Genomic DNA, 16404 nt, shown 5'->3' with positions numbered 1-16404 from the left:
TTTTTGTGTGAATCTGACTTCCACTTTGGGGTGTATTTAAAGATTAGCCCCATGTCCTCACCTGCAGGCCCAGCCCCGTTCCCTCTGGGTGACACCAGCACCCAGTATTTTGGGTGCTGCCCTCCTGGCCCTGGCCTGAGCCCACCCAGGACTCCACGTGGCCAGTCCAGGGCCCCGCGAGCCCCAGTGGCAGAGGCATTGTCATCCAGCCTTTTCTACGTGCCTGACACCTGCTCTAACATTTTCATTTATAACCCACTTCACTCGGAACAGTCCTACGCGGTGGGTGCTGCTACCATCACCCCACTTTACGGACAAGGGAACTAAGGTCCAGAGGTGAAGGAAGGGGCAGTGCCAGGACTTGGAGCGGCCCAGCCCCAGGATCTGGGTGCATACCAATCCGTCCCACCATTTCTCCGCCAGGTGGACATACAGACAGGCTGTGGGGTACCCCTGAGGCTCACCAAGGTTTGGGGGGCAGAAGCCATCGTATTGGACTAGAGGGGGAAGGGCTGGGAGCTATCGGGGAACAATGTGGCCCCGCTATCTCCCTGGAGAGCCTTGCTCCCTGGAATTTGTCTATATTTAGCAGGTGGCCGGGCAGGAGGCAGATAAGAAATTCTGGGGAGGGGGAGGGCCCTTTATATAGTGTGGGGGGACGGTCCTGCTCAGATCCTCTTCGGGTGGCCTGTGTCTGCTCCGTTCCTGGTGTGACCTCTCTCAAGATGCCTGAGCCAGGGAAGAAGCCAGGTAGCTCCAGGCTTGGGGTCGGGCCCGGGTGTGGGGCAGGAGGGCTGGGACAGCTACAATTGGGACGCAGGCTTCAGAGTGAGTTCCCGAGAGTGGGGGCTGTCTTCCAGGTCATTTCCTGTCTCTTAGTTTCTCTTTTCCATCCTTCTGATAGAGTGAGGGCACACCAGAGGACCCTATCCCTGTCACCAAGATTAGCAAGATTAAGCCCGGGCTTGCCTTTTGGGAAAAGGCTGCCACAGGCAAGAGCCCAAGTTCAGTCTAGATTGGAGCTCATCTCGCTGAATGCTCTTGAGCAGGGCCGTGACCTCTCCCGGCCTCAGTTTCCCTCTCTGTACAAGGAAGCGTTGGGCTGGTTCGACTCTCTGCTTTACGAGCCTGCACCCCTGCGGCCCCCACACCAGGCGGGACTCCCACATTGAGGTGATGCAGCCCGTCTGTTCTGGGAGAGGACGGTTAAGAGGCCCCAGGACCAAGGCCATCCTGGGCCAAGGGCAGAGAAGTCATAGCCCAGGGACCGGGTCCTGGCCTGTGCTCTTACAAGGTCACGCAGGGCAGGGATCCAGGCCCCCAGCCCCTCCCAGGCCAGCTTTATCTCAGTTGCTGATTCTCAGCCTGAGGCCCTTGGAAAACAAATTTAGCCACATTCAAGTAGGCAGAGTACCTGCCTCGTGCTAAGGGCCCTGGATTGTAGGGGAGAGAGGGGGCTGGGCTCCCCCATGCCCCCCTTGGCAGGGAGTGTGGGGTATCCAGAGACACATCTAGTAGAATTCTTGTGTGGAGGCTAGGAGCACAGCTCTGGCTCTCCTGCGACCTGGCTGTGTGATCTTAGATAAGTCACTTAACCTCTTTGAGCCTCAGTGTCCTCATCTGAGAAATGGGCATAATAATGGCATCTACTTCACAGAACCGTGGGACCATTCAATGAGGTGATAGATTAAAGTGTTTATCACCGTAGTTAGGAGGAGAGGCTGCAGGGGCGGGGTGCATGGGACAGTCAGGGGCTCCTGCAGCCTCCATGGGCTTGTCTCAGTCTCAGCCTTCAGCAAGAAGCCGAGGTCAGCAGAGGTGGCCACCGGAAACCCTGCCGTGTTCGAGGCCGAGACAGAGCGGTCAGGAGTAAAGGTGCGCTGGCAGCGAGGGGGCAGTGACATCAGCGCCAGCGACAAGTACAGCCTGACCGCCGAGGGCACGAGGCACACTCTGACTGTGCGGGACGTGGGCCCTGCCGACCAGGGGTCCTATGCAGTCATCGCCGGCTCGTCCAAGGTCAAGTTTGACCTCAAGGTCAAAGAGGCAGGTAAGACCCTGGCCAACCTTCCATGAGGTTTCAGCATCTGGTGGCAGCCCTGCCACCTCCCCATGGCCCAGCGTGCAGGAAGTGCTTTTCACTTTCTTGCCTTTGCTTTGGCTGTGCTGTCTGCCAGGAATGCCCTCCTCCTCTTTTCTGTAGCAAGACCCCTCTGAAGGCTCCCATGTGGCTCCTTGGCCTGTTCCAGCCTTGGTGGAAGTAGGGGCCATTTGGGGATGACGAAGGCACAATGTCCTCAGGACACCCACTCACAGATGGGGACTTGGCGGCTGTGTGTGCCGGAGGGGAAGCCCTGGTTGCTGGGGGTGTGGAGGGAGCCCCAGCCCCGCCTGGGGATGGAGAGGAGGGACGGAGCTCAGAGCTGCTGGGGCAGACCGGCCAGGACGTGGGCGCAGGGCCTGCAAGGGGGGAAGAGAAGGCAAGACGCATACTGTTGATTCCGTCAGCCCGCAGAGATGGAGGGGGACCAGGGACAGGGGGAGGGCTCTCTGGTGAGAGGTGGCCCCACGACCGCTGCTCCTGCCCCTTCCAGAGAAAGCAGCGCCTGCACCGAGCCCTGCTCCTGCTCCTGCCCCTGCTGAGGCTCCTGGGGCCCCCGGAGAAGCCCTGGCCTCAGGCACTGAGGAGAGAGGAGGCTCCCCGAGTCCCGAAGGTGAGAGGGGCAGTGCAGGGGAGGCCAGGGCCGTTGGATGGGGTGTCCCAACACAGATCTCAAAGGCCTCCACCCACAGGGTCAAGCTCAGCGGTCCCTGATGCCTCCGGTGCCCCTGATGATCCCATCGGCCTCTTTGTGATGAGGCCACAGGATGGCGAGGTGACCGCAGGTGAGTGTGGGCTGAGGCACCCGGGGGTGGGCTGGGGAAGGGGACAGCAGGGCATCCCCCCAGCCCAGCCTGTCACCCCTCTGTGTAGGTGGCAGCATCACCTTCTCGGCACGTGTGGCCGGAGCCAGCCTCCTGAAGCCGCCCACGGTGAAGTGGTTCAAAGGCAAGTGGGTGGACCTGAGCAGCAAAGCGGGTCAGCACCTGCAGCTTCACAGTAGCTACGACCGCGCCAGCAAGGTGGGCCTGCGGGGCACGGGGCTGGAGGCACGGGGCGGAAAGAGGGCAGGGAGCCGCTGGGAGGCCCCAGAGACACAGGCGGTGCTGGGGCTCACCCTGACACTGAGGGCACACGGGACATGCCAAGAAGAAACCTGGGGAGGCTGGGAAGTAGGTTGGAGGGCCGGGGGTACATGGGGAGAACGAGGAGGCCCAGGGGACCTGTGGGACCTGGGGGACTCACAGGGCATGATCATGTCAGGGGGGTGTATAAAGCTAGGGGGCAAGGAGCTCTAGAAGGCTGGGGGGGAGCATCAGCCAGTGAGGATGAAAAGCCAATGATAGATGTGTGTCAGAGCCCAAGCGGCCCTTCATTATATATAAGAAGATACCAGAGCTTGAGAGGTTGTTTTTGCTGGTCTGAGGTCACTCAGAGCCATGCCTTGAACTTGTGCTTTGACTCCCTGCTTCTGCTCCTTCTCCCACTCTTCCACAGTCTTGGCCCAGGCAAGTGGGCTTCTGGCAGGGCCAGGGCCAACATGTTCAGTTGTGTGGATTGTGCACTGCACAAAAGTGCCTTATCTTAAGTGAATGTCATTTGCCTTGTAGGCATCACAGATTTATATTTTATCATCACCCTGTGCCAGCAGATGGCAGTCATGTCTTGAAAAGGGGTTTCCTATTTACACAAAACCCTCTGGGTTAACTAAACCCTGGGGGCTGAGAACGTTGGTGGCCATGCCTCCTTCAGGAGTGAAGGGCCTCCCTGGTCTCCCCTGACAACTCACTTCCACAGGTCTACCTGTTTGAGCTGCACATTACAGATGCCCAGGCTACCTTTGCAGGCGGCTACCGCTGTGAGGTGTCCACCAAGGACAAATTTGACAGCTGCAACTTCAATCTCACTGTCCATGGTGAGGGGAGCCTGGCATCTGTCCTGGGATCAGGGTCCCCATGGGTCCTGTTCCCCATGTCTGCCCCCATGCCTGCTCCCCTGAAGCCCCTTCCTGGACTCACCTCCCTCTCTGCCCCCAGAGGCCGTTGGTCCTGGAGAACTGGACCTCCGATCGGCCTTCCGTCGCACGTAAGTGGTTCCCTCTCCTCAGGGCCCAGGGGAGGCCAGCGCTGGGGTCTGAGGCCCCTCGGGGTCAGGGCTGGGAGAGATGTGGGGGAGGATGAAGTTGATAGGCATGGGGGACAGCAAGCTCCCCTGGGCAGTGAGGAACTTGTTCTAACCCCCACAGGAGCCTGGCAGGAAGTGGTCGGCGGATCAGGTACCCTGTCCCAGCCCCTACTTGTCCAGGACACAGACCCGGGAGCTCCCATCCAGCCAGTGCCCCTTCCTCCCTCAGTACCTCCCCCCACCCCCACCATCCCCAAGCCCATTCCAGTTGGCTCCACTGCAGCCTTACTGGGTGTCCCTCTCCACAGTGACAGCCACGAGGACGCTGGAACTCTGGACTTCAGCTCACTGCTGAAGAAGAGGTGAGCCCCTGGGCAGCAGGGCCTAGGGCAGACAGCGAGGCCCCGGTTCAAACCCCAGCGAGGCCCCGGTTCAAACCCCAGCCATGCGGTTTTCCAGCTGTTGCGGCCCTGAGCTGGTCTCCTTGTCAGTCGGACGGGACCGTCCTGGTGTTGGGAAGAGCAGAGGGCTCTGTGGACATTGTACCCCATGAACTCACATCCTCACGGGGTCACCCACAGCCCCCGACAACTTGAGTCTATGATAGCTCGGCTCAGTAGGCTCCGGGGGACCCAGAGAAGCTGGGAACGGCTCCCCCAGCTCCCCCAGCTGACTGCGTGTCCTCTCCCTCTCTCTCTCCCGGACCCTGCGTTATGGCTGGTGCTGCTGCGGCCCAGAGAGTAAGCTCCGCGGGTGGGCGCTTCGGGCGGCAGGGGGCTGGTGGGACTTTGTCAGGCTCCGGTGAGAGCCAGGGCTGGGACCCACACGGACCTGGTGAGGAGCCCCACTGACCAGGGCGTCTCTGCACCTCGGGTTCTCCTGACACCCGCCTGTCAGAGCTCAGGAGGAACAAGCAAGGCCACGTGTTCGGGGCAGTGTAAATGGAGGGACAGGGTGTGGCAGGGAGGGAGGAGGCTAGGGCCCCAGGTCCCTGCGGGCAGGTGGCCACGCCTCTAACTGTCCCCTGCTTTTCTGCCCTGCCTGGAGCAGCAGTTTCCGGAGGTGAGTGCCTGATGATGCCTGCACCCCTGTCACCCGTCTTCCTCAGGGACGCCCCCACATTGGACTCAAGTCCAATGCCAGCTCAAGTGGCACCACCAGAGGGGAAGGGGCAGACAGCCTGGGGCCGATAGGGCTCCTTGGTTGGGCCCCAGGGGAGGGTGGGGTGCCCCCCCCCTCCCCGGGTATCCCTTGAGGCCTCTTGGCGGGACTGGGATGCAGGGACTCAAGGCTGGAGGCCCCAGCTGAGGAAGACGTGTGGGAGATCCTGCGGCAGGCGCCCCCGTCGGAGTATGAGCGCATCGCCTTCCAGCACGGGGTCACTGACCTGCGGGGCATGCTCAAGAGGCTGAAGGGCATGAAGCGGGATGAGAAGAAGAGCACAGGTGAGCCCGCCCCTGCGGCGCAGAGGCGAGGCTGAGCGGCACACACCGGGCAGGCTGGGGTGGGGGAGAGCCCAGCTTAGCAAGAGACCACAGCGGAGAGCACAGGGGAGGTAGGAGGGGGTGGTGGGAGGACATAGCTCTCTGGCACAGCCACCGGCCCCCAAGGTGGGTGTGAGCCTTCGGGGGTGCAGGGCGGCGGAGCAGTGGGGACAGTGGCGGTGGTGCTCAGCCTTTCAGAAGAAGCTGGAGCCCGCCTACCAGGTGAGCAAGGGCCACAAGATCCGGCTGACCGTGGAGCTGGCCGACCCCGACGCCGAGGTCAAGTGGCTGAAGAATGGACAAGAGATCCAGATGAGCGGCAGGTGCGGTGGGTGGGGGTGGGGGTGGGGGCAGGTGCAGGAGCTCGGGGACCCTGGAGGCTCCCAGCCTGCTCTCCCTGCCTCTCGCTGCCTGTGTTCTCTATCTCTGCTGGTTCCTGCTCTGTCTCTCCCCATGTCCTTCTTTCTGGCTCTAACTTCCCATCTTTCTGTTTCCGATCTCTGTTCTTCTCTTTTTTTCCCTTTTTTTTTTTCCCCTTCGTCTGACTTCCGCTCCCCGGGATGCTCCCGTGACCCCTTCTGCTCCACAGCAAGTAAGGCCGGCTCCTGGAGGGAAGGCTTGGGGTGGGGGCACGGGACCCCAACAGGGGGTTGGATGGGGCACCCAGGGCCCAGGGGGTGAGTGTGGCTGAACCTCCATCCCCCGCGGCCCTGGGCCCAGGTACATCTTCGAGTCTATGGGGGCCAAGCGCACGCTGACCATCAGCCAGTGCTCGCTGGCGGACGACGCAGCCTACCAGTGCGTAGTGGGCGGGGAAAAGTGCAGCACCGAGCTCTTTGTCAAAGGTGGGCCTGCACCCAGGACCCTGGGAACCTGCAGCCGGGATGGGGGGGGCGGGGCTGCAGAGGACAGACTGTCATGTTCTCCCCATGGGACAGAGCCCCCTGTGCTGATCACTCGGCCCCTGGAAGACCAGCTGGTGATGGTGGGACAGCGGGTGGAGTTTGAGTGCGAAGTGTCCGAGGAGGGGGCCCAGGTCAAATGGTGAGTGCCAAAGGTCACTTGTGTCCCAGGACGGGGTCTGGGTCAGTGGGGGCATGGGCAGGGCCGGTGGGGGGGCACACTGGGGGCCTCCCTGGAGGAGGCCACAGCGCTTCCTGCCCACCCACCGGCCAGGCTGAAGGATGGGGTGGAGCTGACCCGGGAGGAGACCTTCAAATACCGGTTCAAGAAGGACGGCCGGAGACACCACCTGATCATCAATGAGGCGACGCTGGAGGACGCCGGGCACTACACGCTGCGCACCAGCGGGGGCCAGGCGCTGGCCGAGCTCATCGTGCAGGGTGAGGCCGCTCAGCCCCAGTGCCCGCCCCAGCTGCAGACGGGACCTGGGCAAACCCAGGATGATGGCCCTTGTGACCTTGGGCAGTCACCCGGCACACACGGAGCCTCACCATTCTCCTCTGGAGGGTCCCGTGGGCCTGGTTAGCGTCCCCCCACCCCCCGAGACTCCCCGCGGGCACTGTACGCCCGGAGGCACGCTCGCATCACACCCAAGCCTGCCCATGTGTGTTCCCCCATATCCGCGTGATCGCCGCGGGGATTCACGCCCACGCCCACCGCCCGCAGCTCACAGCTCTGCCCTGCCCCCCAGAGAAAAAGCTAGAGGTGTACCAGAGCATCGCGGACCTGACAGTGGGCGCAAAGGACCAGGCAGTGTTTAAGTGTGAGGTGTCTGACGAGAACGTGCGGGGCGTGTGGCTGAAGAACGGGAAGGAGCTGGTCCCCGACAGCCGCATCAAGGTGTCCCACATCGGGCGGTGAGTGTGGGGGCTCAGCCCCATCGCGGAGGGGGAAAATGGGGGGGACACTGAGACAGAGACCGAGAGACAGGGAGAAACCGAGACGGACAGAGAGAAGAGCAGACAGAGACAGTGACTGAGAGAGAGACACATGGAGAGACAGGGAAAAACAGAGACACAGAGAGAGCTAGAAACAGAGAGACAGAAGGACAGAATGGCAGACACGCAGACCCAGGACAGAGACTGCGGTAAAGAGACAGAGAGACAGAAGCATACCGAAGGGGGTCTTGCCGAGGCAACGGACAGACAGGGAAGTGGTGAGAGAGACAGGCTGGGAGCGCCCCGGCCTCCGGCCCCCAGCTCATGACCAGGGCAGGGCAGGAGGCCACCTGGACGCCAGCCCTGGCCAGGGGCCCTCACTCTCTCCCACTCTCTTACTCATGCCTCGAGCATCTGGGTTGGCCCGTGCTGGGCCCAAGTTCACAGAGATTAGTGAGACCAGCCCCTGCTCAGTCTGCAAGGGCCCAGCCAAGGGGCACTTGTATATTGTCCACCTCTGAAAACACGTGAGGGACTAGAAAGTCAAAAATAGAGAAATAAAGCATTTAAAATGCCAGACCACCACTGAGCCAGGGGTGGGCCAGGGGCCCTTGGAGCCCTGACTATGGTGAGGCTGCTGGGGGATGGGTGGCCTGGGGGGTCCCCTGAGCCCCCACTTCTCGGCAGGGTCCACAAACTGACCATTGATGACGTCACACCTGCGGACGAGGCTGACTACAGCTTTGTGCCCGAGGGCTTTGCCTGCAACCTGTCGGCCAAGCTCCATTTCATGGGTGAGCTGGCACCTGGCCGGGGTGGGGGCCCTGTGGCTGGGCTCTGCCTTCGCTTCCTGCCCTGTGCCACTTGCTCTTCTTTCTCTCACAGAGGTCAAGATCGACTTCGTGCCCAGGCAAGGTGAGTGTCGGGACCTCTTCCCTGGGCCACCTCCACACATGTCCCCCTCCCGTCCCAGACAGAGGGAAGAGTGAGGAACCTGGAGTGAGGACCCCAAGACCCAGCCCAGCCCTACCACTCATAACCATGGGCCAGTTATAATCTCTAGAAACCTCAGTTTCCTCATCTCTAAAGTGGGAATCCTAAAAAAAAAAAAATAATAATAAAGTGGGAATCCTGAAAGGGCCTCCTCCATGGGGGCGGGAAAGGAGAAAAAAAGATGTGAGACTTCATTATTAAGTCTTTCTACCTTTATTTTATTATTATTATTATATTTTAGAGGGTGAAGGGGCAGAGGGAGAGGGGGAGAGAGAATCTCAAGCAGGCTCTATGTCTGGAGCCCGACTCAGAGCTCCATCTCCACCATGACATCATGACCTGAGCCAAAAGCAAGAGTCACATGCTTAGGGCGCTGAGCGCCCAGATGCTCCAAATCTTTTCTGCTTTTAGACATACCCCTCCCGCTTGTAGATTAAACACCCATCAGGCATTTAGAATCCTAATGTCAGAACAGTCCGAGGCTGAGGCATGCTCGAGGCCGGTGCTTTCCAAATTAAGTTCACGGACTAGGTGACTCCATCTTAACAGGATTCCCTGGTGAAGTAAGTTTGGGAAACACTGAACCCTTACTCAGCCTCTTGCTGATTTAGAAGGTGTGCCAGCATGTCAAAGGCTCTAGAAAGTCCCGTGGTAAAGAAATGTGCTTAGCTTTGTCTATTCCGGGTTTCCTACTTGATTTGGCCGCGGAAACATCTTTTTTCTTTCTTCTGGCGGGACGTTGGTGTTCCCCCTGAACACAGTGTAAGAAATGTTACAGCAGGCGACCTGAGGTTACAGACCTTCCCGGGAACTTCCTGGGGAGGGGGGGTGGAAACGTTCTACATCTTGACTGAGGCTCAGGTGTACACATTGGTCAAAACCCATCGAGATGTATGCTCAAATGATGGCATTTTGTTGTGTGTAAATTATACCTCAGAGTGACTGAGAATCAACAACTAGGGACACATGCTCCTTCCAGGATCCCCCACTTTCAGGGGGCTTTCTCTGACCTACACCATCATCCCCTCCCCCAGAACCTCCCAAGATCCACCTGGACTGCCCGGGCCGCAAGCCAGACACCATTGTGGTTGTGGCTGGGAACAAGCTACGCCTGGATGTCCCTATCTCCGGGGACCCGGCTCCCACCGTGATTTGGCAGAAGAGCATCCCACAGGTACTCCCTCCTGTACTTCCCCAGCTGCCAAATGGGTGCGTGGGACCAAAGGATGTTGGCGTCTGTTCCCCACCCACATAGGCAGGGCCTACAGCTAGCTGGTCCCTGGAGGGAGGTGGGCGAGGTGGGCAGCAGAATGGGGGTGGGCAAGGGGAGACAGAAGGGCTGCTGGGCAGGGAGTCCCTCCAGGCCAGGTCAGCCCCACCGCTTCCCTCCTGCTCTGTTCCCAGAAAAACAAGGTCCCGGCAGGGCCAGCCGCTGACGCCACAGGGGATGCTGGTGCCAGTGACGAGTGGGTGTTTGACAAGAAGGTGAGTGCGGCTGATGGTGGGCTCAGGCTTGTTGACCTTCTGTCGTTTTCTGCCCACACGGTTTCCACCCTTCAGTGAGGTCTCCGTGAAGGCACCACATCTGGCCAGCTGTGCTCCTGCCCGGGCATGGTCTCTGGGGGACCCTCATGCTGCAATCAGGCACAAGTCCCCTTAACATTGCTGGGGCACCCTCCTGCCTGGGGTGTTCCCTGGCTCCCGCCTTCAGGGCTGACCTTCATTTTGTCCTTCTTCCCGACCAGGGAGTGGGTTTCCCTGTAAGACTAGCTGCCTGGGCACCACTCAGGCCGGCTTTTCCAACATAGTCAGCTCCTCCACCTACCTGAGTTCTTTCAGGACCCTCAGCTCTGTAAGGTCACGTTATTCCCATTCAGCAGATAATAAAACCGAGGCACAGAGAGAATAGGTGATCACCTGAAGTTCCTTTTTTTTTTTTTTAAGATTTTATTTATTTATTTGTCAGAGAGAGAGTGAGTGAGAGCGAGCATAGGCTGACAGAGTGGAAGGCAGAGTCAGAGGGAGAAGCAGGCTCCCTGCCAAGCAAGGAGCCAGATGTGGGACTCGATCCCAGGACGCTGGGATCATGACCTGAGCCGAAGGCAGCTGCTTAACCAACTGAGCCACCCAGGCGTCCCAGTGATCACCTGAAGTTCCACGGCAAAGCTGGAGCTAGAGCCCAAGAGCCTCGCCCCAGTGCTTTGCCCCCCGCGGGCCCCACATCGAGGTTTTTGGACTAGGCGCTCACATGAGTGGTTTCCGCTCAGGCCGCATTTGCTCCCCGCACCCTGCTCTGAGCTCTGTTCCCACCTCGAGCCATTGCAGACGCTGTCAAAGCCTGCGGGGTCCGACTGGGGCCCTTTTCCCCAAGTTCCCCTCCCCGCACAGCTGCTGTGTGAGACCGAGGGCCGGGTCCGCGTGGAGACCACCAAGGACCGCAGCATCTTCACTGTCGAGGGGGCAGAGAAGGAAGACGAGGGTGTTTACACTGTCACGGTGAAGAACCCTGTGGGCGAGGACCAGGTCAATCTCACAGTCAAGGTCATCGGTGAGGCTGGCTGGCCCAGGGCCAAGAGGGGAAGACAGAGGGGCAAGCAGGGAGGACCCATCTATCACTCAGTTACGCCTTTGACAAACATCATAGGGCGTGCTCTCAGCTCTGTTGAGAGGACTGGGATTAGGACACAGGGTGGACATGGGCAGTGGGGAACCATAAAGCATCAATCACAGGCTGGTGACATGATCAGAGCTGCATTCTAGAAATGTCCATGGGGCAGAGGAGGCAGGCACTAGCTGTTGGTTGGGGTGGTGAGGGAACTAGCAGCGCTGGCCCTAGGACTGGGGAAGGGCTGATGTGGGTCCACCCCCCCCCCCAGATGTGCCAGACGCCCCTGCGGCCCCCAAGATCAGCAACGTGGGTGAGGACTCCTGCACGGTGCAGTGGGAGCCCCCTGCCTACGACGGAGGCCAGCCCATCCTGGGTGAGTGGAGGGCATAGGGCTAGAGCCGAGGGCCAGGTTGCGGGGGTGTCCAGGCTCCAGACCAGAGCTCCTGCCTGGCCCTCCTCAGGCTACATCCTGGAGCGCAAGAAGAAGAAGAGCTACCGGTGGATGCGGCTGAACTTTGACCTGCTGCGAGAGCTCAGCCACGAGGCCCGGCGCATGATCGAGGGCGTCGTGTATGAGATGAGAGTCTACGCGGTCAATGCCATCGGCATGTCCAGGCCCAGCCCAGCCTCCCAGCCCTTCATGCCGATTGGTGAGGCTGCCTGGCCTGGCATGGCCCACGCCCTCCCTGGTCAGGCTGCTCTGTGGGCGGCCACCATACGAGACCACATCAGGGTCCCCTTTAAGCCTCAGTTGGGGCTAAGCATCTTCGTTTCACAGATGGAGAAAGTGGGGTTCCCAACAGTTAAATGACTTGCTCAAGGTCACCTAGCTGGTAGGTAGGGGTGGAGCCGAGACTCACACCACTTTGACTGCTGGTGTCACTCAGGCCTCACTTTCCACATCTATAAAATGGGAATGATGACAATATCTACTTCATGGAACTGCTGTTAGGATGGCATACAAGAGGTGCTCAATAAATTTCAGTGGACCCCTCTTCCTTGCTCCCTTCAACCAGGGAGGGAGGGTGATGCCTATGGGGAAGCAAGCTGCAGGCCTTTCCCTTTAGGGACTGACTTCCAGTTTGCTTAACTCTTAGTGGACTCATCTAACCTCACAGTGCCAGGAAATTCCCAGTTTTTCCCGAAATGCTACAATTTGTAGCATTTCCTCCATTGTCTAAGGAAGTGGCTCCTTGTAAGCATGTTCCTTCTCTGGGGTATCTTTTCCGATTTACAGCTCTCTTGCGCCCGCTGCCTCTGCTTATGTCTTTAAGCCTGTGCAGAGACAGGTCTTTTCCCGGAGCAGAGCTCTTTCTGGCAGGGCTTGGAACCCAGACAGCACGGGGTGGAGGGAGCGCCCCCGTGGGACCAGTGGTCACTTGGGGGGCTGGATCACGGCCCTTCGGTCTTCCTGGTGGTGCAGGCCCAGTGGGGCCCCTCTCGGACTCCCCCTGTGCCTAGGCCCCCCGAGCGAGCCCACCCACCTGGCGGTGGAGGACGTGTCGGACACCACCGTCTCCCTCAAGTGGCGGCCGCCGGAGCGCGTGGGAGCGGGCGGCCTGGACGGCTACAGCGTGGAGTACTGCCGCGAGGGCTGTGAGTGCCCCGGGCCGCACCGCCCCTGGCCCAGCCTCCAGGCCCACCGCCCCCGCACTGGGTCCCAGACAGCCTGGGGTGGGGCGGGAGCGGGGGTGCGGGGGCCGCGGACGCCGACGACGCTGCTCCCCGACCAGGCTCGGAGTGGACGGCCGCCCTGCAGGGGCTGACGGAGCGCACCTCGATGCTGGTGAAGGACCTGCCCACCGGCGCGCGGCTGCTCTTCCGTGTGCGCGCCCACAACATGGCCGGGCCCGGAGCGCCTGTGGCCACCAAGGAGGCCGTGACGGTGCAGGAGATACTGCGTGAGTGGCCCCTGTGCAGTCACGGGACAGACCTGCCACGGACGGCCTGGCCCTTGGGGTTGGCGGAAGGGGGGGCACATCCGGAGAGCCCCTGCCGGGAGGAGGGGACAGGAGAGCCTTTCTTCATGTCCCAGGCCCAGGGCAAATATTCGGAGAGGGCTCCCTGCGGTTTTCTGGCAAGGGTTCTGGGACAGGAACATGTAGGCCACCACACCATTGTCCTTGAGCTCTGTTGAATGAGCCTCTCAGTTCAACGGGTATTGTCCCTGTGCCCCTGACTCGGTATCAGATTAACTCCTCTGGGATCCACTTCTCATTCCTCTATTCCCAGCAACGGCTCAATCACGTAAAGATTGGAAAGTGGCAGCAGCCTGGGGTGCAAACAGCCTGGGGGATAGGGTAGAGGCCAAGATCCTGCGTTTGCATTCTGGCCTGTGACTTGCTAGCTGTGTGACCCTGAACCACTAGCTCACCCTCTCCGATCCCTGCCTCTTATAGGGTGTGGTGAGGCCACGGTGGAAGCAGGGATTTTGTAGACTCTCTGGGGCTAGGCTTGGGGAGCTAGGGGCAGGGCCACCTCAGCAGCCTCCTGGCCCCGCCTCCGTGAAGGGAGGAGCTGTGGCGCTCCTGGGGCGGGGCTTTCCCCTTGCTGAGCCACCCACTCGGTACCCACAGAGCGGCCACGGCTCCAGTTGCCCAGGCACCTGCGCCAGACCATCCAGAGGAAGGTTGGGGAGCCTGTGAATCTCCTCATTCCTTTCCAGGTAGGGCCGGCCACCCTCCCTGTGCTCCCGCCGTGTGTCATCTATGCCTAGCGGGGAGACGTGTCTCGGGGCTGACCAGATCCTGAAATGTCACCCAGTCGTGCCAGGCTCGGGGGTGAGCTGTCCCTCCCCACAGGGCAAGCCCCGGCCTCAGGTGACCTGGACCAAAGAGGGGCAGCCCCTGGCAGGTGAGGAGGTCAGCATCCGCAACAGCGCCACAGACACCATCCTGTTCATCCGGGCTGCCTGCCGTGCCCACTCTGGAACCTACCAGGTGACGCTGCGAATCGAGAACATGGAGGACAAGGCCACGCTGGTCCTGCAGATTGTTGGTGCGTGGCGCTGGGCCCCTTCCTCTGGGGTGGGGGGAGCCCCCCCAGCAGATGGCACCTTCCAGCTGGACTGTCTCCTGCAGACAAGCCAAGCCCTCCCCAGGACATTCGGGTCGTGGAAGCGTGGGGTTTCAACGTGGCTTTGGAGTGGAAACCACCCCAGGATGATGGCAACACAGAGATCTGGGGTTACACAGTACAGAAAGCCGACAAGAAGACCATGGTGAGCCTGGGGTTCTGGGCGCCCCATATAGACCCTCCCTAGGGCCACTCAGACTCCTTCCCCTGATCTTAGAAAGGGTCTGCTGCTCATCCTCCCTGTTTGACCTGGTTCCCGCCACAGGTGGGGTGCAGACACCAGGGGCCCCCAAAAGAGGCCCCTGACGGGTAGTAGGGCCAGGCCCCCGAGAGCCTCCCTTTCCTCCACACCCCCAGGAATGGTTCACTGTCTTGGAACATTACCGCCGCACTCACTGCGTGGTTTCAGAGCTCATCATTGGCAACGGCTACTACTTCCGGGTCTTCAGCCATAATATGGTGGGACCCAGTGACAAAGCCGCCACCACTAAGGAGCCTGTCTTTATCCCCAAACCAGGTGCTGTACCTTTACTCTCACCCCTAGGAGGATCCGGGCCAGGGGGAGGGGTGGGAGCAGGGAGGGGGGCCTAGTGTGGCGTGACACTCTTGGTACAAAGTCCTATCACCAACAGGCATCACATATGAGCCACCCAACTATAAGGCCCTGGACTTCTCTGAGGCCCCGAGCTTCACCCGCCCCCTGGTGAACCGCTCAGTCATCGCCGGCTACAACGCTATCCTCTGCTGTGCCGTCCGGGGTAGCCCCAAGGTAGAGAGCTTGGGGCCCTGAGCCAGGCAGACTCAGGAGGCAGGGTTCAGAGGCTCCAACCTCCACTGGTCCTCGCCCCAACCTTTCCCTGCATTCTGTCTCACGGGGGCTCACAGCGAGGCTCCTCTCCCTGAAGAGGGCCTTGGCAGTCTCCATTGGCTCCCTGGTCATTCCCTGCTTGGGCATCATGTGGACCCTAGTGGGAGCCCGTAGAATAGAAACAGGTTCTCTCCAGGCCTCCCGTCAACCTGAGATGGTCTGCCTTCCTCCCTTGACCTGATTATAGCCCAGGATTTCCTGGTTCAAGAATGGCCTGGATCTGGGGGAGGACGCCCGCTTCCGCATGTTCAGCAAGCAGGGAGTGTTGACGCTGGAGATTAGAAAGCCCTGCCCCTTCGATGGGGGCATCTATGTCTGTAGGGCCACCAACTTACAAGGCGAGGCACAGTGTGAGTGCCGCCTAGAAGTACGAGGTGAGGAGCCTGCGGGACTAGGGCGCAGGGTGGCGGAGCAGGCAGGGAACCAGCTGGGACTCTGCTGGCCTGGCCCCTGCAGCTGCTCTGGCGGAAAGAGCAGTGACCCCATTGCGTCCAACATGGGCACTGGCTTCTGCTGCCACAGCTGCTCCCTTGGGAGGCTGGGGGAACATAGAAGGTACTGGGAGGGGAAACACTCATGTGGCACGGCCTCCTTCTCCCCTGCAGTGCCTCAGTGACCGACTGGCTCCCCAGAGGCCAGGTACGTACTCCCAAGTCACCCCAATGCCCCGGCCCGAGTCAGAGGCCAAGCCCTGGCCCTTGGTTTGGGGACAGCCATCGGGAAATGGAAGCGCCTCTCACAGGGCTCAGTCCAGCACATTCATAAGGGAACCTGTCTTGCAGGCGCCAAGGGATGCCGGCCGGTGTCCCGGGAGCCTGGAAGGACGCTGCCCAAGCCGCCTTCCCACTGTTGGCTGTGTGTGCACGAGTGTGTATCCGGGGCTGGGCTGGGAGAGCGTCACTGGGGCGGCGCCAGGAAGATGAGCAGGGGGTGCTCTGCACAGACCGAACCGCCTGAGCTCCCCCCGGAAGTTCTCAGGTCTTTGGAAAAAAGTTGGTGGGCTCAGGAAATGGTGGTTGGGGACAGGCCTTTCTGGCCTGCCACATCTTCTCGGTGGATAAGGACAATAAAAGATGAGTGCAGTCACAGCTGGCTCTTGTCCGAAGTGTTGGTTTTCACAAAAAGCACAGGGAAATACACTTGACCTTCTGAGCAAACTGGGGCAGGTGTTCTGTCCCCCAGATGAGTTAAAGGAGGCTGAGAGGGGAATCCCAAATTCATAGAACACTAGAAGAAACCTCCATCATCCCCCCCGCGTATGTTCTTCCAATGAGGAAAGGAAGGGGCAGTGACGAAAGTGCATTAGCAAC

General features: G+C 60.4%; 1 protein-coding gene across 1 annotated transcript; it reads left to right on the top strand.

Moving 5' to 3' along the window:
• The first annotated feature begins 656 nt into the window (after window positions 1–656).
• MYBPC3 (myosin binding protein C3) lies at window positions 657–16180 on the top strand. The gene is made up of 32 exons (XM_082747991.1): window positions 657–750; window positions 1784–2050; window positions 2595–2714; window positions 2794–2886; window positions 2975–3123; window positions 3899–4016; window positions 4138–4186; window positions 4347–4376; window positions 4534–4587; window positions 5507–5670; window positions 5900–6032; window positions 6430–6554; window positions 6648–6753; window positions 6886–7052; window positions 7364–7529; window positions 8238–8344; window positions 8436–8465; window positions 9578–9717; window positions 9948–10028; window positions 10932–11091; window positions 11420–11524; window positions 11613–11801; window positions 12613–12747; window positions 12885–13052; window positions 13728–13816; window positions 13953–14148; window positions 14232–14371; window positions 14584–14743; window positions 14859–14995; window positions 15282–15468; window positions 15700–15733; window positions 15877–16180. Exons 1-31 carry the CDS (start codon window positions 726–728, stop codon window positions 15708–15710), a joined length of 3801 nt encoding a protein of 1266 aa, XP_082604117.1. The 5' UTR covers window positions 657–725; the 3' UTR covers window positions 15711–15733; window positions 15877–16180.
• The last annotated feature ends 224 nt before the right edge of the window (window positions 16181–16404 follow it).

The sequence above is a fragment of the Mustela nivalis genome (assembly GCF_964662115.1).
Source record: "Mustela nivalis genome assembly, chromosome: 9".
NCBI lineage: Eukaryota > Metazoa > Chordata > Mammalia > Carnivora > Mustelidae > Mustela > Mustela nivalis.
This window is presented reverse-complemented; position numbering and strand designations above follow the sequence as displayed.

What these genes read in the sequence shown, in the direction of transcription:
- MYBPC3 (XM_082747991.1), top strand. Translation starts at nt 726, where the DNA reads ATGCCTGAGCCAGGGAAGAAGCCAG. An exon ending in TGAGCCAGGGAAGAAGCCAG is followed by an intron (nt 751 to 1,783) that starts GTAGCTCCAGGC and finishes GGCTTGTCTCAG; the next exon opens with TCTCAGCCTTCAGCAAGAAG. An exon ending in GCTGGTCCTGCAGATTGTTG is followed by an intron (nt 14,149 to 14,231) that starts GTGCGTGGCGCT and finishes TGTCTCCTGCAG; the next exon opens with ACAAGCCAAGCCCTCCCCAG.